The 23,980-nt window shown below is 30.7% G+C and overlaps 2 protein-coding genes across 8 annotated transcripts in view; one reads left to right on the forward strand and one right to left on the reverse strand.

The window, feature by feature from the left end:
- LOC113400122 (mitochondrial inner membrane protease ATP23 homolog) lies at positions 1 to 2,016 on the forward strand. Its single transcript, XM_026639570.2, has 5 exons — positions 1 to 320; positions 429 to 474; positions 559 to 640; positions 725 to 949; positions 1,719 to 2,016. The coding sequence occupies exons 1-5, from the start codon at positions 122 to 124 to the stop codon at positions 1,914 to 1,916; spliced, it is 750 nt and encodes a 249-aa protein (XP_026495355.1). The 5' UTR covers positions 1 to 121; the 3' UTR covers positions 1,917 to 2,016.
- Positions 1,997 to 23,980, reverse strand: part of LOC113400120 (glycine receptor subunit alpha-4-like) — a 27,627-nt gene continuing 5,643 nt past the window's right edge. Inside the window, exons 2-11 of one of the 7 annotated variants that reach the window (XM_026639564.2) lie at positions 12,876 to 12,943; positions 10,850 to 10,917; positions 9,986 to 10,206; positions 9,448 to 9,530; positions 8,203 to 8,328; positions 7,152 to 7,350; positions 6,599 to 6,827; positions 5,418 to 5,528; positions 5,053 to 5,121; positions 1,997 to 4,651 (exon numbers count right to left, since the gene is read on the reverse strand). In XM_026639564.2, coding sequence (XP_026495349.2) covers positions 4,436 to 4,651; positions 5,053 to 5,121; positions 5,418 to 5,528; positions 6,599 to 6,827; positions 7,152 to 7,350; positions 8,203 to 8,328; positions 9,448 to 9,530; positions 9,986 to 10,206; positions 10,850 to 10,917; positions 12,876 to 12,943 — 1,390 coding nt within the window. In that variant the 3' untranslated portion in view covers positions 1,997 to 4,435. Of the gene's footprint in view, positions 4,652 to 5,052; positions 5,122 to 5,417; positions 5,529 to 6,598; positions 6,828 to 7,151; positions 7,351 to 8,175; positions 8,329 to 9,447; positions 9,531 to 9,985; positions 10,207 to 10,849; positions 10,918 to 12,875; positions 12,944 to 23,980 lie in introns of all 7 variants that reach the window. The other 6 variants (XM_026639567.2, XM_026639562.2, XM_026639565.2 and 3 more) reach the window with 6 other exon arrangements.

Genomic DNA, 23,980 nt, shown 5'->3' on the forward strand with positions numbered 1-23,980 from the left:
ACGAACGGGACAACAAATCTATTACCTACTTGTAACCTAAACTATAATAAAGTTTTATATATTACTTACTACTAAGTACTAATCTGATAAAAGTAAATTGTAAATTAATATTTATAACTTAATGTCTAGTAAAAATGAAGAACCATCAAAACTGGATGAAAACGGTAATGAGAAGAAAGAATCTTGGGGTTATGATTTGTATCCAGAAAGACGAGGAACATTTAAACCAACTATCACTAATGTGTTGATAGGTAAAGAGGGAAAAGAAGGTATAGAAAAAATCAAATGTGAGAAGAATGTGTATAATTGTATAAAGGAAAGTAAGTATAATAATCGTTTTGATTTAATAAAAATTAACATTTGTTTTTCATTCTTTAAATTTGAATATGGAAATAAACACAAATCACGATAATGAATATATCTTATAGGTCCTATTGTAAAGGTGATGCTGGCAGCACTCAAGAGCTCTGGTTGGTTAGTTGAAGTACATATATCTATTAAATAAACATTTAGTCACAGACATGGACCAAATTATTAACATGTGAATTTTTTTTGTAGCCCTGTCGATATTAGACGGCATATCTCTTGTGAGGTGTGTGATTATTCTGTCAGTGGTGGTTATGACCCACAATTAAATCAGGTACAGTTTCTTTTAATTTACTATTTAATATATTGCGTACTTACATCTAAATCATTCTTTACAATTTGTTTTGTCTTATTTAAGATTGTGGTATGTCAAAATGTATCAACACGGAAGGGTATGGTACAAGGAGTCTTGACTCATGAGATGATCCACATGTTCGACTATTGCCGTAATGAACTAGATTTCAAGAATATGGAACACCTTGCGTGCACTGAAATCAGAGCTGCCAACCTCACACATTGTTCATTTGCTAGTGCCTGGTCACAAGGTGATGCATCATTGACAAAAATTAAACAAGCTCATCAGGTATGCTTCAACTAAATGCTGTTAAAGAATTAACACAAATGTATATATTATGCAAAGTTTAATATTTTTATCATATATTTATATATTGATGATGTATTTAGTATAGTATCACTTGTGTAATTTCAATGAAATTCTGCCACATATGAATCCACCGACCAACATTGGAGCAGTGTGGTGGAATATGGTCCTAACTTTCTCGTTAAATGAAGGGTTAGCCCAGAAGTGGTAGATTTATAGACTGTTACTTTATTTTATTGATGATGTCCTGATCAATTTTCGAAGACCAACTTAATTAGCCAACTTTATTTTTACTCAAGAAATTTAAATATTAATAAAATATATATATGTGTAAAAAAGTTTATTAACAGTACAATCTTAATATTAAGAAAGTCTCTCAATATAACATGAGAATTAATATCCTATATATATACTTATTTAAGCAGGCTCCTACATGCACTTTTGAATTGTCAAGATACAGGATTAAATTGAATGTAAAACTGATAATGCTAGATTTGATTAAGGTGAATCAATAATTAATGGTGAGATTTTTCTCAAATAAAATTACGTAGTCAACTATTCAAAATGAAATATATATACTAATTCTATGCTTTTTATCATCCATATAATCTCTATTAAGTAATAAGTTCTATTAATTAATTTACCGAATAAAGTAACAATTATAATAAAATGTTGTCAACCTTGTCTGCACTATAAATTGCATAGTTTAGTAGTTTTTGTAAATTATTTACCACAATTATTTTTTTTGCAGGATTGTGTTAAAACAAAAGCTCTATACTCAGTCCTTGCTGTACGTCAGATCGGTAAGGCAGAGGCTGTTGATGTCATAGAAAAAGTATTTCCAAAGTGTTACAATGACCTGGAGCCCATAGGAAGAAGAATTAGGAGGAACTCAGAGGATATGGAACGTGCTTACCGAGAAGCGTCTTACTATGGATATGATTTGTAAAATAGGAACATAAAGTAATGTAGATATGTACATATTGCGATAGGTTTTATTGCAATTTTAGGGTGAAATAATAAAAGATATTTTAATTTATTTAAAATAATGTCTTTTATTTCAACTATTATTTACACATACAATATGTATTGTCTAATTGAAACCTTCATTTTATTTACTACTGTTCACATAACAGTAATCAACTTATATTATTATTTTTTAAACACAAAACAGATTAATTTATTTAATAAGTGAATATTTAAGAGGCAATATTTATTGGTAAATAATAAGTTGCTGGCAACATCATGTGTTATGATTTTTTTAACATTCATATAATTCATATAATTTTTTTTTCTTTCATAAAGAAATGCAAAGTTTTACATTAAATTAAATGATAACCTGCATTCAAACTTCAAACGATTTTTGAAACTGTAATTAAATACAATAGCTAATGTCGAAATACGTTTACTTGACATTGATACTCTAATTATTATAAAACAAACAATCCATAAAAAAATAAAATTTAATGAGGTTTTTTATATTAAAAAGATATATACAATTATTTATTAATAGTTACTTGTAAATAAAAAGTTTTTAGGCTATATTAATAATTATTCGCTTCATTTCTTTTATGACGTGATTAATAATAACAATAATGTCTCTAGAGATCAAATTAATGTAGTTGTGATCTGACAGGTACAGATTAGTTTTTTTTTTAATTCTATATCCGTAGTGAAAATGAATTTGAAACTTTGTGCATAAAAAATATTTGTGCCTTAATATGCCACGGAGGCAAAAGCCAGCAGATAAAGCAATAAATAAGTATAAATATTAAATAAATATTGGACAACATCACATACATTACTCTGATCCCAATGTAAGTAGCTAAAGCACTTGTGTTATGGACATCAGAAGTAACGACGGTACCACAAACACCCAGACCCAAGACAACATAGAAAACTAATGAAGTTTTTCTACATCGACTCGGCCGGGAATCGAACCCGGGACCTCGGAGTGGCGTACCCATGAAAACCGGTGTACACACTACTCGACCACGGAGGTCGTCAAGAAATAAGACAAGCTTATTTACATTTGAATTAATTACATTTGACTAGCATAAAATGTCGTTTTAAAAAACTAGCGTCATACGCGCTATTAAATTAAGTTTTACTAAATAATAACAATTGATTAAAAAAACTAAATCATTTGTTATTTATATTCGTTTTAATGGGTATCCCGTAGAGTACTTATTTTTTTAATATTGATATGTGCATATTACATAGTTTTGATAAGTATGAAATACATTGTCATTTACACGTTCTTTGTGTATATACACCGAATGTGTATATTTTCTTTATAATTGTGTAAGATATTGTGAAACTCGAAGTGCTTTTAAATTTATTTAAGCTGATGACGAATGATCCATATATTTAGAAAATACAGTGTTAAAAGTATTTCTCTAAAATTATTTTTTAAGCCTATAATGTTATATTTATGTAAAGCGAAAGGCACAGTAATAAGGCGTGATGTTCTAGTAATCTACTGAGCTCAAATGGTCCCAATGTCGTGTGATATTTTAAGGCAAAATCTTCAATGTAGACTTATGTTTTTAATCTATACATTAATAAATACTAAAACTATAAATATAGGATTTATTTAAATATCAATCGTTGTCAATACAATATCTACCAAAAACACGTTAATCCACTTTTTATGAAAACTTGCAAAAACCACTCGATGATGATGAATAATATATTTCGCTGAGCGAGAATTGCTTATTTTTGTCTAACTGAATAAAGTCGTGAGAAGGACTAGTAAATATGTTTATAGTTAAAAAAACAAGGAGATAAAAATTCATTCTGCAAATAATTATATTAAAGTAAAAGCTTAAAGAATTAGTACCTATGTCAAATTGGATACTAATTCTTTTGAACTCTATGACATTTCAGTCTACATACAAATAAGATCTTCAAATCTGACTACATTTTAAATTCAGAACTGTACAATAGGACGGATAGTCAAAACGTTCTTAAAAGTATTAACATTAGGCACACACATGACATTCATTTCATCAGCATAAGGGAAGTTTTCAAGAATACTGAAAACTTCTTCGGTATAATTACATTTCAGATAGTTACGACTATCTTAGAAAATGGTAGTACAGGGTTATTATAATAGATAAAGCTTTAAATTATTTAAATTACAAGAAAATAACAAAAGTATATTTTAGTTATTGCTTTTTTAAATTATTGCATTTCTCCTGGCCATACCATATCATGATTTTATAATAAATTTCTGTTATTTCGTCATAATTATTAAAATATATCAAGACAATAAACATATTGCAATGTTTTAAATGAACTTATACATATATCCTATAAAACAGTTTAACGTTTTTTAATATTTTTTTTATAAACTTAATAATTAAATCGTCATTAACAATGGGTCAAACGTTAATAAAGTATCTAGCAGCTTATCTAATATTTACAATTGTCTTATACCGAGTAGGCACTCTATACGAAGTCACATTAGTCGGGCATCGCTCGGTGTGCTTCACTGAGATAAGTGGTCCAGTAGATGATAGTGAAAAGAGTAAAACAAATAGGGAATACCATGAGGGCGAACTTGTCTAGTGCCCCATGTTGAGCGCCACAGAACATGACGCCTCGATCAGCCATCGCAGCAAACCTTACTAAGAAACTTCCAGAGGAGTCACCTGGCATCGTGTCCAAAATTGGCGAGTCCTAAAGAGAATATCATTAAATAATATCGGGTTTTAACTTCTTAGAATTTTGGCATTTTATTATTAAACATACTACGACTTCAATTTACAATTTTAAATCTACTAGCGTCCATAACATACCTGTGTGTGCAATGCGATGAAAGCATTGGTGTAGGTACTTGTTTTGTCTAATTATTTATACTGAGCCACAAAAAGGTAGTTGAAGATAATAAAGCTTTAAATATAGTCAAATTTTGCGCTAATAGAGTTAAAATATTGTGTAATCTTTTAACGGATTTTATAAGTTCTAGCTTATTGTCTATCTATGCACTCAAATCAATTTAGTCTACATGGATGGACCTAAATACATAAAGTTCTTCTAGCTTCATTTAGCGTGACCCACACAGTGCATTGAACTTTTACCTTACTGACTGTTCTCGTCTCACATCCGACTTTATTGTCTCTTCGAAGCCTTCTCTCCTTAGATGACAACTAAAAATTGTTTGCCTAATTTAAGAAAAAAACAACAAAGTCCATACATATACCGTACGCTAACGCGCAACTGTTTTAGCTGATGCCGTGTAAATGCAATTTACTTACTACTTAGTAATTGAACACATCTTTTTTACGTCGTCGTGTAAACACGTGCGTGTTAATGCTAACGTTTGGCTAAAACATACTCCATTGTATATTTTTAATGCTTTTGAAGTCTACATGGATAATAATTTATTCAAGATGTTGAGTTGAGATGTAAATGCTAAGAGTTCACTGCTTATAAAAATATTTACCCTCTGAATCGTCTGATGAGAGAATTGTTGCTTAAGACCTTCATCTTCTACACTGAGTTGCGGAGAGAAAACACCACCTTGAGGTGTACCACTAACTGGTGTACTTAACCTCTGTTAAAAAAAAATAGTCTTCATTATAAAATAAACACAAGGAAATTTGACTACAAAAGCTTAGTGAGAAAAGTAAAAGCCCGTAAATACACTTCAGATCAAGAGGGTCATTTATCTAGAAAGTTTGTAGCCTTTTTTATATCTCTGCTTGCTGAATGATATATCGTGTAAACACTTAAGTCTTTATTGGCTCGAAGCGAGTTAAGAACCCAAGATCTCGAGATCTGCAGTCTTTTAGGCTAGCAATTAGACCAAGAAGTTGATTATACTAATACTATAAAAAGGAAAGTAAGTTTTGTTTATTGGTGATAATTTCAGTACAAACTTAGAATCTTTATATTTTTCAGATACAGTCACGGGATTCCCGGAATATGTAATACGTGGATGGTTAATGATAGAGTTTGTAATGAAAAAGAATCAATAAATAAATAAAAACGTAGAATTTCGGTAATACCATCGATCTATCATAGTTCAACCTTTGCCATGCACATCAACGCTTACCATCATTGCTCGTATTGCCCTTTCTATCGAGCCAAATTTGGTAGGAACCTTTTAGTAGAGTTTCGGATATTCACTTTAAAATAGATTACTGTAATTTTCGTCAGGTCAAGGTCTTTTTGAAAGTTTTAGAGAGAGTTTGGTATACTTCTCGATCCGGATGACGAAAACGTCCTTTGGGATTTGATGGTGCTTTTTATACGTTTGAAACGAATTCATCTATGGTTAACTGCTCACTTTTAATTTCGAAATTCAAAACGTGCGTTCTTTATCACAATATTTTTTGACGAAATTCAAACATAATTGATGCGCATAATTCGCGGTGAATTTCCTCCGTCGCCTAAAAATGCATTGTGGGACGAGACGTTATGCTGAACAGACCTGTCACACTTTTCTCCACAAACACAGTTCGCGTGGATGTGAGATCTGTGCGGGGTTTTATCGATAACGCCCGATCGAGCAAGGTCAACGACGTACATATATCTACCTCTGATTTAGATTTGCTTGGAGTATGAACTCTGCGTCGTATATTATACTACACAAATATATTGTATTCGTTCTAAATTAAGTACCTGTGAATGGTTGATGTGTATGGGCGGCGCGAGTTGCGCGGCGGAAGCGGCGCGCCGAAGGTCTTGTCGCCGTCTACTCCAACTCTTGTCATAGCGGATGCCAAAAAGCACCACAAAGTATTCTAATAACGCAAGGAACACGAATATCGTGCACGAGATCAGCCAAACCTCAATGCATTTCAGTTCCAGAGCATCGGGAGAATTCGTGCTGAAAATGACACCAATAATACTTAATTTGAAATATTTTTAAAATCTTTTAAAGATGTAGATCTCTGTTTTGTATTTTTTAAGACTTCAATTTAAGTATAAATAACATAGAAGATATTATTATTATTAATTATTACCAAAAGTTTGGTACATGTTTTATCAAAATCTTTATAGCCGCTTCCAAAAAAATAAAAATATGTAAATATAACATCAAATTTGTAAAATATTTAATTAAACAATTGAAAAACTGCAAGTTTATAGATAAATATAGACAGCAGTGAGGTTCAGGTTTTAATTTAATTAAAAATTTGTAATGAATAAATATCAAAATAAAGGTTAAACCAACCTCACAGTATCAAACATGGTGACCAATGAGAGCAAAGTAGTCACTAGCAACACCATCCGTCCCGGTACAATCTCCGGTATGACACAGAAGCTGCCCCAAGATATGATGACAAAGAGGGAGGAAGGTAAATAGCTCTCTAGAAGGTAGCCCCGCAGTTCACGAGACAGCTTGATTTGCAAACGTGCCGCGGAATGCTCACCTGTGAATATTTAATTTACATTTTTTGTTTTTTTTCTTTTTTTTTTAATAAATTTAGTTTGGATAAAGTAATGGTAAGACTGTTATGAAGGTAAAGTCATAAATTATATTTTATACAAAGCAGTCAGTATATTAAACGTTCAATATATTATGCAATTGAAAAAAGGAATTAGTATCAAAAACTTACAGTGATTGGATTTGACAAATTTCAAGACATTTATTGAGTAACTCTTAAAATAATATTTGCGTCTATTCTAATAGAATCTGTACAAACAAACATTCTACTACATTTTTTAAATTAATTAAAACTTATGTTTTTTTTTTAATTTCTCTATTTAAAATCAACACGTAGAACAAAATTTTAGGTGTATTAACCACTTCTACTTAAAGTTTTTTTATTTGCACACTTTCTATTAGAATTAATAAATACGCTTTTCACGTCATATTTATGAAAAAAAAACACGAGCAAGTTACGAATGTTCAAGTTAGGTTTAAAGAAGAAGTTTATTTCCAAAAAGAACAAAGTTCGCTTACAAAGGAAATTTTAAAATTATAACTACATTTAAGATATTACAAATAATAAACAGTAGTGATATCAAACAAGATCAGTGAAATCCTCTAATATATGGGTTCTTAATCGTTTATTAACTCAAGTATAGTAAAGACCATAAGTAATCCCAGTGTTTTAAAGTTCATATTTTTTTTTTCATTCGTAACAAGCACAAGTAGCGTCATGCAAGCATACCGCATAGCGTTAGTAAAGGTTAATTACAAATTGTTACAGGTGGGCGAAAACTGAAGCGCAAAGCGATAAATATACATTTACCTTCACCAAAATTTCGAATATGTTTACTTTTGTCCGTAACAAATGTGACCACGTATTTGGGGAGACGAAACTCGCGTCGCTGCTCCCCGGCCAAGCCAAACCAAGGCGCCACTTCACGCCACTCGAACCGCACGTCTTCTCTCGTGTATTTGTCTATAAAAATAGAATATATTTACATTATTTTTAACAATTGTTAAAGGTAAGTTTGTAATTTAACAATAAACAACGCATAAAGTTATTTTTTTGTAAGATAAATAGGACAAATGCCTGAAATAAACTTATGTTATTTTCGTCCATAAACATCGCTGATCAATTTTCGCTTAGGCGGCCTATATTAAAGACGAAATATATTACAAAAGCGTGTCCGCAAACAGGTATACTCTAAATCCATAGTATCACAGTCTGATTGGACGTTAATTTGCATTCGTGCTTTTCGAGGTAGAGGTGCAGAAGTGTATGATTGCCAAATTCCGAAGTATTGGGTTGATTTGACTTTTTTAAATTATAAAACACTATTTTTTGGCCAAGCCCTGTTTCGAGTACTAACTGGTTTTGCTCAGTTTATTAATGACTCAAGGGCCCGTAGATTATGTAAATTTTACATTTGAACTAGATTCATTGATGTACTTGTCTATAATAATACCATGACGCTCATACGTCGTAATGACGTTAATACTATAATTTAAAGGCTATTTTAAGTCTACTCTGGGACGGCTCCTGAGATCTTTTCCTAAATTAAAGTTCCATTCACGTTTTAAGACATGCCTGTTATTTTTTCCATTCATTCATTCATTTATTTTTTTAAATTATGACTTGTTTTCCTAAAGGGCTTAGATCTTTTAAGGCGTAATTCAATAGATAAATAAATACAGTGAATAGATTTTTATATATTTCTTTCTGAGTGAATAAAATATTAGTAATGCAAAGGAACACAACATTTTCAAGCTTGTAGCAAGAAATAAATTTTATAAATATAATTATATATAATTTTAAAACCGCTTGCGGGATTAGATGTTTCTTAATGATGCTCGGTTTGATTGAAAGAATTCTACTAAATATTAGTTTAAAATAAAAATAAAAATTTCATTATTTAAATTACGCCAAGCGAAGCGAGAGATTAATATCTAGTAATAACATGACTCAATTCTATTCAATTAGGTAATTGAAATTAAAATAAAAGATGAAACCGCCAACAACTCAGTAAAAGGCACAAGTGAAATCTTTTTGTATAAAATAAAATTACTATGTATATAACTATATAAAATAACTCACAGCTACTGAAGTCTATAGCGCAGTTTTGTACATCTAACGGGTAGAGAACGAAGTCCATTTCACATTTGATGGTGATCGTGGCACTGAAAATTAAATCGTAAACATATAATTGTCTTAAACGAACCAATTCTATTATCTATTATTAAATGTATATCTTTGAAGTGATATACTTCAATAATTCTACGTCTTTACGTTGATTTTAGCATTACTTATAGCTAAAGATTTGCTATCCGTTCTAGTTTCCCAGGGTTCGTCCTAGTTTAACGAATAGACGTACATATGTTTTAGAAGTGTCATTTATAAAATTCAAGATGTTTTTATTCTGTGATTTTTGCCCGCACTTTTAGTAGTAATAATAAACTATTATTTTAATTTACTAATGGCAATCCTCTTTTACAACTTTCATTATTTTTAATAAAAGGTAACTTTGTAAAATATTTAAAAATTGTTATTAAAAAAATATATCTTATAAACTTTTATGTGTATTTTGTCTTATATGTAGTAAAAAAATATATTTCATGAAAGATAATAGACGAACCCGATACTGACTGAGACGGTGCGGTTGGCATACAATCGTAACGATGCCATTTCCTGTAACACCGACAATATTCTCATGGTCTGCAGCTGCCATATATATAGGTCTGGGGTCCAGATCAGCTGTCGGAATTCCCAGGGCAGGTCGATGTATGACCGCCCTGGTGGGACTTTTAACCGCATCTCTTCCCATGATACTTGTAGGAAAACGTCTAGTGTGATCTCCTTGGACAATTAAGAGACAAATTAATTTATAATAATATTATTTTTGTAGCTATGGACATTTAAAATAATTATTGTAATAGTTAATTATTTGATGTTTTAATTATGATACTGATTGTATTTTTAATTTTTAAATTAAAAAAATAAATTACATTTTCAGATGAAATAACTGGCTAGTTGCAAGACTAAAGTTTTTTTAAATAAAAAAATGAGGCGATAAATAAATATAAATAAAAAAGGAGGGAAAGTGAGATTGTACAATATGAGTAGTTAATATGAGGAAAATAACATGAGTTCGTCCCGAGTCCTGACTTCGTACAGATAAAATTCATACAAAGCAAGAATTCCCCACTCTCCTCTTTGAAGTTGTAATTTCCGAAAATCCGTTCTTATTGAGCGTCCTCTTCGGATAATCGGACCTTTAATTTCGGAGATTTCGTGTTGAGTCAATAATATATCGTTTATATTTATGTATATAGAATGTTAATCTATTTATGACATAGGTAGTAAGATTATATAGTAATTATTAATTGCTCTCCTTTATCGGAAATAAAAGTAATGTATCATTAAAGTAATACAAATACAATACAAATGACCTTGAACTTAATGATACAGCTATTTCAAGAAGACAATCGTTTAAAAATACCTCTCTATTCTCATCGACTCCAGATACTCTGTTGACGTTTACTCCGATATAAACTGTCGTGTTTTTACCTGTAAAAGTGAAATTACAATCAGACCTTGACGTTTCGGTTTCATTGAATTGCTATAAACTGTTGCATAGGTTGTAGTCGTTAGGGTTACGTCCATTAAATTTTTGCTAACTATTAGTGGTATAATAAGTCGATAATTATTTATAGCGCAGATATTTTTTTTATACCCGCACTGTTTACTCGTGTCTGTGAAGTGTTACTATAATATTAATACATTTTGTGGTTTTTACCCGATAGGTCTTTGTGAGTTGGTACCCACTAATCATTCAATTTTACAAAAGATCAATGCTTTGTTGTGTTTCGGTTTGAAGAGTTAGCCAGTGTAATAACAGACACAAGGAATACAACATGTTTAATCTCCTGGTTAGTGGTTGTTTACAAGATTCAGTGTCTATAGGCGAAGGCGGTTTTTTACCACAAGGTCTACCATCATATAATCGTAGTTTAATTGTTGATAATTTTTAATCGATAATTGTATATTATTTACAGTTTACCTAATTGTAAATACTTATTTGCTTTATTATATATCATGGACTTTATATAATAAAATTAGATAAAAATGAATATTCATTGACTTGTGTCGCGCTACGTATCCAGTGGACGTATACCTTTTAACCGTGGGTTCATGGCGCCCATCGGAGATATCACCGGTACGCTCCCGTCTTTACTACCGAGCTTACTGAATTTATTAAAATTAAACCAAGCCAAGCTAACCCACTTAATGAAAGGTAATTGCTGAATGTATTTTTAATATTGTTTTCAAAGGTGGAGACGATAGATTTTAATGACCCATCAAATACAGATAACGAAGGTTTGCTTCAATGATATTGTGTAACAAATATTAATAAATAGATTACTAGAGAAGGATGTATGGAACATCATTAATAATGTCTTATTGATTTTTTTACTATTATATAAAATATAATCTTAATTACAATCTTCGTGAGAGCCATCGCGGAAAATTCATGGTCAGTGTATGGTAAATTAATGCTTGTATAATGATTGGCCAAACGTCAGAGTGACGTGTGACTGTTTTGCTGACTAATGTCCGGTCTTAAGTGGATAGCTGTCTAGTTTGGTCGAATCATCAATGCGTTGCAAAAACTCTTCCATAAATACAAGCTATTAAAAATAACGAACTAAGGTACCTAAATCCAAAAAGGCTGTAACAGTGCGGCACTACCTTTGACCTTTTTATATATTCAGGCAAAGGGATTGTATTATACAGTTTTCTATCACTGTCATAATTTTCTAGGTTTATCAATTATATTATTCTTTATTGACAACTGTTACTGTTGTGACTTGCTTTATAATTTTATTTGTCATTTGATTTCTAAACAAATAATAATAATAACCCATCGAATACCTATATCAGATGTAGATATTTATTTGGCAAAGGTGTATTAATATATTATAAACAACACCATTTAATGTTTAAATTGAACAAATAATACAATTTCATGTTTTATTTCTTCCAATATAAAGTTTATATTTGTTTTTATTTTTTCATAAATCATATAATATTGTATTATTGAGAACCTCAATTTAAAAACTTTTAATCGCTTTATATTCTAAAATATTATTTAAACTGAAAAATGGTTAAATAAACCTCACATTGATTTTTAAAATATCTACTGAACGATACCGCACATGATACCGTCATTATTTTTTTTTTATTTTGACTTCATGGCGCCTGGATGTCGCTGTGATGTTACTTTTTTATGATTTTTGGTGATGTGATAGTGAGACGTAATACCCTAAGGACGAGTTTTTTTGTGCTTCTTCAGGTGCCCCACCAGACGTGTTGCCCTAGGCAATTGCTTAATTTGATTAAGGGTTAATCCGTCACTGAGTACAACAAAAGCGATGTTTGTCTTATTAAGAAGCCGCGATTTTCGTTTAAGATATGCTACACTATTTCTAATCTGTATGCTAAAAATGAGAATTGTTTTCACTCACCAGGTGGAATGTTTCTACTGTAGTTTGTTGGAAGTTGATATGCATGTTGGTCTATATACAGGATCTGGCTGAAAAAAAGTTTACAGAAATTAAATACCTAAATACTGGCAATAACAATTATAATTTGAAAAAAGAAAACTATATTATGAGCGAAAAACAAATTTGAGTATTGTTCAAATTATTAATAGAGTAATATAACAACTGCAAGTTATTATTAAATGATTACTAGTAGTACTAGTATATTTAACTTAAATCGTAATTATTTCTTCTAATGCTTGTCATAATTGTAGGTAAAATAAATATAAAAATAAATTAAAATTGTATTGATAAATATTAATTTCAGAACATTGTGACTAGTAAGCATGTAGATCAATTAAATTAATTACTGTACTTATTTTCATTTGGCACAATCAAATATTGTATACGTTTTGGGGTTGACCGTTTGAGAAAACGCCGCTAAACACAATCAACCTTTGTGTCATTGTGCAAAAAAGTATAATAAAAAAAACAATATACATAGATTTATTTTCGTATTTTCTTTCAAGTCGTTGCCGACATCAGCAAATAACATTAACTATAGAATTTACCACAGACTACGAGTTTGTTTGAGTTCGCTAATTCCATTAATGGCTAAATAATCTTTTGTTATTTTACTCACACTCCCCTCTGTTTCTTGTTTGCTAGAATATTACTTTCATGGTTTCAGTTTAGTTATTAAGTGTTAAGTTTATAATGAGGTGTATTGCTATGACTATAGAATTGTTTTTCGAACGACTAAACGCTGTTGAAATCAACAATACATATAACATTATTAAAAAATATATAAGAATAATGTGTGAATACTTATAACTACGCACCCATACATAGACAATTTATAACATGCTACAAACCACCTAAACGCCTAAATATGTGGATATCTTAGAACAAAATTTACTTCTAATTAAATGTATTTATTAAGATCTTAGTACCCTTTTCATTACTGCCATAATGCCATTGGCTTAATTATCAATAAAAATATAATAATAATAATAAATAATTTTCTTTGATAATATCTAATCGTTTTCCTTTCATCAGAATACTCTGTACTAGATAAAAACCCAGCTCTGCTCGGGTAAAATAAATAATACGAATAATATCAATATACTAACTACTTCTGCACGAAATTATTATTAATCGGAACACACTTTCTGAATGCACCCGTAAACGTCAAACATGGCCACCCGTTGAACTTCATGTCATTGAATTTTACGTATTTAATATCGAAATATCACGATTATACGAAATTTGCGGTTATATTTTTTTAACGATCTATTATTTATATAATTTATATAATTGTGGTTAAGTTTCGTTCGGGTCTATTGTAGACCTGCACGATATTATTAATATAGATTTGTTAGAATAATCTATTTGAAAATGATTTAGGTAGAAACGAGAACTGTTCGTATATATAATAAAAATATAAATATTATGAGACACTAATATAGACATACATAATGAAGCCGCTGTAATACTCGTAAATTCTATGTATTATTAAAGCATAATCCTACGAATTAAATATAATTGATTAAATATATTGTAAAATATTTAATAAACAGGTATGTTTTAGCTAGGTTTTTTTAATTTTACCTGCTAAATCGCTCTACTAATATACAAATACTTTACGGACTCCAATGATGTCGTTCCGATCACATTTATAATATTATAACACTAAGAATCTAGTTAGGAATTCTAATAAAACTTATCGTAAATTAATGTAGATTATAGGCATTTTAAGCGTCAATTACATTACGTGTAAATTATATTTAGATATAGGTACTTTCAAAACCCAAAATAATAAATAAAATATTTTTAATATATTTTAAAAACTTCGTTATAATATGTGATGTGAATATGTGTCAATGAGTGTTCTGTCCAAGGATAGTTTGAAGTCTATCAACTAATGTTATTATAGGGACGTTCGCGTTTACCGCCTAAGATGCGATAAGCTAACGGCTTAGATATTTATTTGTAGATCATATCTATTCGTTCTGAGTTGCACCAGTGCACGTCGGCTCGTTCAGATCTTAACCAGATACTGAAACCTCTAAAAGTACTCGGGAGACTTATATAATAAGATAAAATTACTTGGATATTTTCCTAAGCGTTTTATATTTAATGGCAAGTATTTCATTTATGTTCAACTAGATACTATATTTCATACATAAACAGCTACAGTTGTAGTATAGCTCGTCTTTGTAACATTTTTATATCATTCTTACTGTATAGTTGAAAATAAGAAATGATAAGTATTATCGAATAATAAAGTACATGGGAGACTTGTCCGCAAAATGGATCATCCATCGAACTAAAAGTAGGTACTGGTTTTACATAACAATATAAAAAAAATTATCTACTAATATACAATGTTAAAAAAAATCTAAAGCTTAATAGACAGAATAGATTTATTTATATTTTTATTTCAGTGCGGGTTGATGAACATGATAGAATTTAATTCGTTGAAAGAAATTAAAATTTATCGTTTATTACGAATGTAATCATAAACCTAATATGTAATAATATATATTTTTTTATATCTACATATAATTTATTAAGAATATTTTCATATTTTATTGAAAAGAAGGAGACTAAAAGTTATTGGTTCCAAAGATAGGTATTATACCATGTTTTATTACCATGTGAACTTTACAAAGGTCTACTTTTGTCCAAAATGTGGCTGAATCTCAACTACACGCGATACTGGCATTCATTATTACATACGAACTGTTCTAGAACGAAAACTACACTACTACAGAATTGAATAACAATTTAAATATAACTTTACATTAATTTCGTAACCTTCTCAACCGTAAATAATACATTGTAACAGACTTGTAAAAGTTCAGAAGTGAACACTATTAATTGCTTACTGCTTGCGAGTAAATAGCTTGTCTTGCTCACGACAGGAAAACGTATATAAAGACTTTTTGATTGACTCCGCTTAATGGAAATTATACTTAATTTTATGTAATTTAGGTAGACTGGCAAATGCGCCTTCTGATGGTAAGTGGTTACCACTGGCCATAGAGCTTAAGAAATATTGTTTGTTTCTCAAATCATCATATCAATGAGCCATTAAACTAGGAAACTAAATGTTATATGTGCTTGTAAACACACTGGCTTACTCACCCTTCAAACCGGAACACAACAATACTATTTATTGCTTTTCAGCGGTAGAATATAAAAATATGATGAGTGGGCGGTAACCAGACGGGATTGCATAAGCCCTAAACATTTTTTATGTATATGAAGACATTGATATTTAAACATTAGAATCAGAATAAAGTTTTAGTATACAAATATTCCGATATAGAGAACGTCGTGATTATAAATGAACTTCTAAAGAATACTGTGAGTTGTCTAACGCTGTTCAGTAATGTTTTTTTTTATAATCAATGAAACTTGGAGATTAATACTAATTAATACCTATATACAGAATATGAGATTCTGATAAATGCTTAAAAAAATTACCATTTTTGATATCTACTATCTACTTACGTATATATGTATGTAAGACCAGTCCAGATATTAAGTTAAAAACATATAAAATAACTTATCGTGAATTACAGATTGACTTCAATGAACAATAATTACATATACTTGATTTAAATTACATATATTATCTATACTAATCTATAAAGCGGAAGAGTTTGTTTGTTTGTTTGTTTAAACGCGCTAATCTCAGGAACTACTGGTCCGATTTGAAAAATTCTTTTTTTGTTGAATAGTCCAATTATAGAGGAAGGCTTTAGGCTATATAACATTACGCTGCGACCAATAGGAGCGCAGCGACAGTGAGAAATGTTGCAAAAACGGGGAAAATTATTCACATTTATGGACTTTCGATGCGTGCGCAGCATAAACGTTTTAAGTTACTCAAAAAATGTGTATGAAAGATATATTCCTCTTTTAATAATAAAAAAAAAGTCCGTGACACTATATGTCTATTTGTTAAGAGTGTGCTAGCAGGCGGGGCGCGGCGGCGGATGAGGGGGAGGCGGGTCAGCCCCGCCGCCGCGCTCGCCACTCTCACCCGCGGGTGTAGTTCTGCGAAGTAGCAATGCACATAACGACTTAAAAAAATTAACATTCTTAATAGTTAAATTATTTATCAAAATTAGGTTTTGTTATCAGCTTATTTGCTCATTATTTTTTATCGTTTAAAATCGGTTACATTTAAATCATAATCTGCTGTAGTTTTAACTTACGATATAAGATAAAATTTCAATGAACATTCCTTCGTACTTTGCAAGTAAACAATTCAAACGTTTCACGGTATAAATAAGGTATAAAAATTACATTACACACGTAAAAAAGTTCAAACTGGCGAGCGATACTTTCACCGATGCAGATTAATCATCACTGAGAAAATAAATTATGCAAATAAGCAAATAGGTGAATATCGTTTAAAATGACTACACAAATAAATTAGTAGTTCAATATTTCAAGTAATTTCTATTACGTTCAAGCATATTCAACACGGTTGTACTATAATCACCTTATGAAATAATAACACCAAAGGAGAAACAATCTAAACTTCTTATTGTTCGGTTTGTTTATCTTATTACGTTTAAGTTAATATTGTTTGTTTTCAACCGACTTCAAAAAGGAGGAGGTTATCAATTCGTCTGTATTTTTTTTTTTTATATGTCTGTTACCTCATAACTTTTCACTGGATTTTGATAATTTTTTTTTGTTTGAAAGGTAGTGCTTCCCGTGTGGCCCCATTTTAATTTTATCCTGTTACGATGATGGTATCCTTATGAAAACGATATAAGTCTTAAATGTGCATTATATATGTGCGCGATAAATAGGTGAATAACTCAAAATTGTGCCAACCAATTTTAATGATTCTTTTTTTATTATAAAGGATATACTTCAAGGGTACTATGGTGAAAGTTTGGTAAGGTTCTGAGCATAGGATCCATGACAAAGTAACGGTACGGAAGGGAACGGAACAATTCTAAGGAGCACGTTAGCGATACTCGGCCGAATCTTTTAGAAACAAAAATTTTGACAAAAAAAAACCGACTTCAAAAGAGAAAAAAAATAATATGCTCTAAAAAGTAAAAAATAATTGCTTATTATTCTACAACTTAATAATCAAGTAACTTATTCTACTTACCAATATGTAGGTACGTTCTGTGTTTCCACGCAAGGAGATAAGTATGTACCTACCCACTTTAAATCTAACTTAACACAAACCTATGAATAACAAACAATGATCACAATATTTTTTAGATTTATACTATGTAAAATGAAATTAAAAATATTTAGACTATTTAAAAGTCAGCAAAGTTATTACGATAATATATTATAGTTAAAATTATTGTTATTTTTGGAGGCGGTGTCAGCCAAGGTAGGTTTGTAAATATATGATATACTCCAAATTTGTAAATCTGGTCTATCGATAAATACACTTCTTCTTGATGTTTTTTTAAACCCTATACGTACATAGTGGTCCTATATAATGACAGAAAATTGGAATCAAAATTGAGTGTTTAAGCAAACATGTCTACCGTCAGGTATTACAATTCATGAACTTTTCTCCTAATCCAAGACAAAGAAAAGTCATTCAGATTTACTATTACATTTCCTGTTGAACGTTTTGTTTGTTTTGGCAGAGTATGAATTTTGTTTGTGATTTATTTATTTACAATTGACTTTTTCTTTTGTCTTACATCCAGATGTCGATACACCTGCATCGAATTGTTAACAAAAAAATATTCGCAATCGTACACTATTGTACAATATTTCTTTTATGTTTAAGAAAAGGGTTGTCATAATTGACCGTATAACAATAAGCAATAAAAACACAGATGTTGGTAATTTATTTAGACAAACTTTACCGGTAATTTTAAGAGGAACTAGAGCAGACATTGTAAGGTCTTACCTTAAAAGTTCACCGTTATGGAAATTTGTCCATACCTTAAAACTATCTACGAATATGAGAGCACATTTGGGGGGAGGAAGTACAAATTTTCCTTCAAAGTTACTTTTAATAGGAGATGGAAAAGTACCTCATTCTGAAAATAAAATTGAAATTGATCGCGATTTAGGAGAAAAAGTGACTAGCATAGAGGATTTAATATCAAAAGTTTACCCTAATATCGTCGAAATAGAAAATAAAGATTACCAATGGATGTGTCAAAGGGCAATATTGGCGGCGAGAAATAGTAGCGTTGACGAAATTAACGACCTAATTTTAACCAAACTTCCAGGCGATATAACTACCTACACATCTATTGATAATGTAATGGATCAAGAAGATGCTGTCCATTACCCACAAGAGTTTCTCAATTCTTTAAACCCGAGCGGCCTTCCACCACATTCCCTGAAGTTAAAAATAGGTGCTGCGATAATTTTACTCAGAAATCTTAAACCACCAAATTTATGTAACGGGACCCGCCTTCAAGTAAAATTCCTTCGCAATAACGTGATCGTTGCAACAGTTTTGACTGGTCCGGCAGTTGGTCAAACAGTGCTTATACCTCGCATCCCAATGATTCCAAATGATTTACCTTTTAATTTTAAAAGAATTCAATTTCCCATTAAGTTATCTTTTGCCGTAACCATTAATAAATCACAGGGCCAAACATTTAAACACGTAGGAATCGATTTACGTCAAGACTGCTTTTCACACGGCCAACTATATGTCGCGTTGTCAAGATCGGGTTGCGGGCAAAATCAGTATGTTCTTCTACCACAAGAAAATAAAACTAAAAATATAATCTACGCTAAAGTACTGTAAAACATATTATTAAATCTTATTGACGATTATAATAACAAAAACCAACGTGAGCAATCAAACGATAATCATGATAGTGTTTCCGACAACTACGCGAACGAAGTCGCGGGCACAGCTAGTGTAGAATAAAACGCATTCAACACGAACACTTTACGTATATTTTTCTTAAATTTTCAATAATGACATGTGTCGAATATTAACACTTAATTTAATCCACTGCAATACACGCATACAACTTGAAAGTACTTAAGTTTTAAAAACTGTTTCTATTATCGTTCTAGGTCATCGGTTTGCACTTGTTTGATTTAAATTAAATTATATGCATATTTTACCATAGATTATTTAGCTTATTAACGTTTATATACTTCGTAGTGTTATTATGGCTGTTTTGGAGAATTGTTTGAATTGCGCAATCTGTGGTATAAAATAGTTTTTTTTTTTTTAATTTGACAGGTTTTTATTGTTTGCGGCATTCAATACAAGATTATACAGATGTTAAAAAGGAATGAAGTTAATACTTGTTGACGTCCAGGTAGGATATATTACATACATATATAATTGTATTTAACTAACATGACAGTATTTTTAAATGTCGAAAAAGAGTAACTACTGAGTTTCTTGCCGGTTCTTCTCGGTGGAATCTACATTCCGAACTGGTGGTAGCTTCACTTAATATAGTTTGTTAAATGACGATTCAAAAGTGCTTGTAAAAGCCTACTTGAATAAAGTATATTTTTATTTTTATTTTAGTTTTGACGTTCATAAAACATTTTTTTCGCAAATCAATAGTGAATATCATGGATTAATGAAGCTCTCGACCAATGATATAGCGTAAATTTGTCTGTCAAATGTTGTTAATTTGGAGTTTCTCCTCTTATGGTTGGAATAGAGTACAGGTAGCTAAATTCTTTAGTGTACTATCCGTTTCCCGCTCGCTTAGCCTTTAAGACTTTGAATGGAACAATCTTTACGTTTTACAAAAAAAAAAATCTGAAGCAAAAAGATTTCATATCGATCGCGTGTATCGTGTATTTTATTACATATTACTCGTAAGTTAATTACTTTGCTTCTTTGGTATTTATCCTTGGCCAAAAAGCTGCCTCGTTGGTCTAAACGAAGCAGATCCAAAAGTACTGAGATCCAACACCAGGTTTGTCCAATATTTATATCCAATAGTTATATTGAATTTTTCTACAGAAATTCTCAGTAGCAGTTTGGAATTTGGGACTTGGCAGTGTTCACGCTTTCGTGCATCAAAATGCATCAGTGCATGCTAGAAGTGGACTTGTAGTGAAATTCAATTATCTTATTAGTTTTCCACTATCTAGTATAATAGTATATTGTAGGTAACATTTTCAGATGTAGAAGTTTAAGTGGTATCTCTTTACGAGTATGTATGCGTTAAAGTCAAATTATACATTTTAACGAATCAATTATATGTAATTGCGCAAAGGTACCTTTCTATTACGTTGTATTGCACATAGTATATTTTATTTTAATATTAATTATATTCATATATGTATTAATATTAACTATTTTCAACGATCTTAAAATATTCTATGTTATTTTTTATTAGTCGATATCAAATATTAGACATTGTTTACCATTTAACGATCGAATATGGTCCAAAAATATCAGAATAGTGGCATCTGAATCGCAACTGAAGATTACGGCTTGAAGGCCGGGTGAGTACCTCTTACTTTTGTATTTAATTTCGGTTTTATAATTTATACCGCAGACAGTATGGAAAAACACACGCAGGTGTGTATAATTTATCCAATGTAATTCTGCCACTCCAAAAAGCTTCTTAAATGGTTTTCATCGATTTGATTGTTACCAATGAGTTTTTCGAGTGATTTTTATACAACTGCTACATATTTGTAATACTTATAAAAATGACTGAACATAGGGAAATTAGAATGCGTTCCAAGCTAAATGGATTGTATTCTATCGTCATTCTAAATAACGTTTGATCATTAAATCACGTTTTCTTTAATTGAATTATAAGCGCTTAAATAGCATTCAAATTATGAATGAACATAAAACAATAGTGACTCCTCTGTAAATACTTGAGTAAACAAAAAGTAATTTATACTAATATTATAAATGTGAAAGAAACTCTGTCTGCCTGTCTGTATGTTACTTTTTCACGGCCAAACCACTTACCGAATTTGGTGAAATATGGTATGAAGTGAGTTTGAATCTAAAGAAAGGACATAGGATTTTTATACCCAAAAACTGACGGTGAAACGAGAATAAAGCCGCAGGCGACAATTAGTGGATAATAAATGTTCTTTTTTAAGAAGAAATCCTTCTAGACTTTTAAGGTTGAAGATGATTGCATAACGCTGTTCTGTTGTAGGTTGTAGTAATAATGAGCCTAAATCTTTGGCAGAATCTGTTTTATTTTAAAATGTACTTTTATTCCCTCCAACGTTAAACAAATAAAATTTTATTGAAGTGTTTATAAGTTTATAATGTTGGCTGTAGAAGCGTTTCACGTTTATACTTCGCTGATATTTTATGCCTCTATTTTCATAAATTTAGGACATTTCTCAAAATAGAATTTAAGTCTATAAAGAATTACGTCTAATGTTTTTTTTATAAATATTTCAATAAAGTTAAAGATCTGGTAGAACAAAATAATATGTTGTTTATTAATAAAATATGTATATTTCAATATTTTAGCAAAGTTGGGTTTAGAAAAAGATTTCTATACTTATAAGCTAAAATAGTCGACTATAGGAGTGTAATATTTTAAAGCACATAACATTCAAAACAATCTATTCATGGAAATGAAAAATAATGACTCCATAATTAGGTTTGATATCAACAATTAAAAATACATTGTAACGAAATACGTAAGTCATTTATGGTATAGCAGGCTAGCACTGCAGCCAAGTACCATCTAGTGGCGAGTTACATTGAAGTGAATAATATACAAACCTCCTTGAAAAATATGTATATTGTGCCAATTTTCACGCTGATCGGTCAAACGTTGTCGAAGTCGATAAATCTATGAATGATATATAAATATACATTTTAATTTATAAGATATAATAAAGCAATTATTCACTGGATAACAGCGCTTGATAGCCTGTCATGGCAGGTATGTGTCGTATCTTGGCGTCAGGCCAAGTCGTCTGCAGAGCAAGCCCAGATTTCTTGACACATCAGAGGAAAGCATCTTCTCTAATTCATATCAAGTAACCTGAGTTTAAACAGATACTTTGGGCCTTCACGGACGTCTGTCATAAAATACGTAGTGTACGTCGTTAAGCTAAATGTTAAGCGATTCGTTTGTCACGTTGTGGATTTATTTTCAGCGCTGAGTATTAAAAATAATACCTACAAGCAATTTTATGTTTATGAAAAGTAGCACATTTTGGAAGAAATTTGTTACAAACGAAAACTTTGAAAGAGAAAAACTTTTCGTTACATTTTTTTTTCCTTAATTGTATAGAAGTGAGTCTTATAATTTAAGCAGCAATGGCTACCCTTCGAATCTGCACGGGAGAGCGTAGCGAGAGAAGGCACGAGTGTCGACGTCGCGTCGGTGGAGATCTCACGCTGTCGAGCGTAATTAAAGCCATGCTCGCCAATTAAACATATCTCTGCCGATTATCGCCACGCTCCGTCAGGATGTGGGGCGCCGTGTCCTGAATGGCGATAGTTTTTTTATGCGAGAGTGTCATACCGTGGAATGAATTTCAGACAAAAAACAACCACGAATGAAAAAAAATTGCGAAACGACTCGAACGGCACCGACTGTACTATATTAGAAAGAATCATACCTGTTGTCCGGACTCATTTTCATAATAATCTTAATGATAGAATAGAATGACTCGTAAATAAATGTTATCGTTACATTTGGTTTAAGAATATTATTCATGAGAGTAATCGTAGCTATAATTATCCACTTAAATACTGTGTGTGTGAAAATTGTTTCAGGTATTATAGATAAATCAGCTAGATTTACTAAACAAATTAATTACCGTAGTTCCAAAAGCTGTTACTAAATAAACCAACATTGAAATGTAGGACTTCGAGAACAAATTAAGAACTGTCATCGCCTATAACAAGAATGATGAATATTTGTAATAATATCATCACAAATTTACACATCGAATATTCTGTAATACATTATTGAATTTTTTATTTACAAATAACCCTTAGTTATCTTGTTTTGATAATAGCTATACCTTATTATTTTAGATTAAAGTAGTTTTTATACATTATTTTTTATCGTAATAATTATATACTCTTTTATATACAATTGTAATAATTGTTATTGTTACATTTATTGTGATATTAACGATTT

Source organism: Vanessa tameamea, chromosome 8, assembly GCF_037043105.1.
Source record: "Vanessa tameamea isolate UH-Manoa-2023 chromosome 8, ilVanTame1 primary haplotype, whole genome shotgun sequence".
NCBI lineage: Eukaryota > Metazoa > Arthropoda > Insecta > Lepidoptera > Nymphalidae > Vanessa > Vanessa tameamea.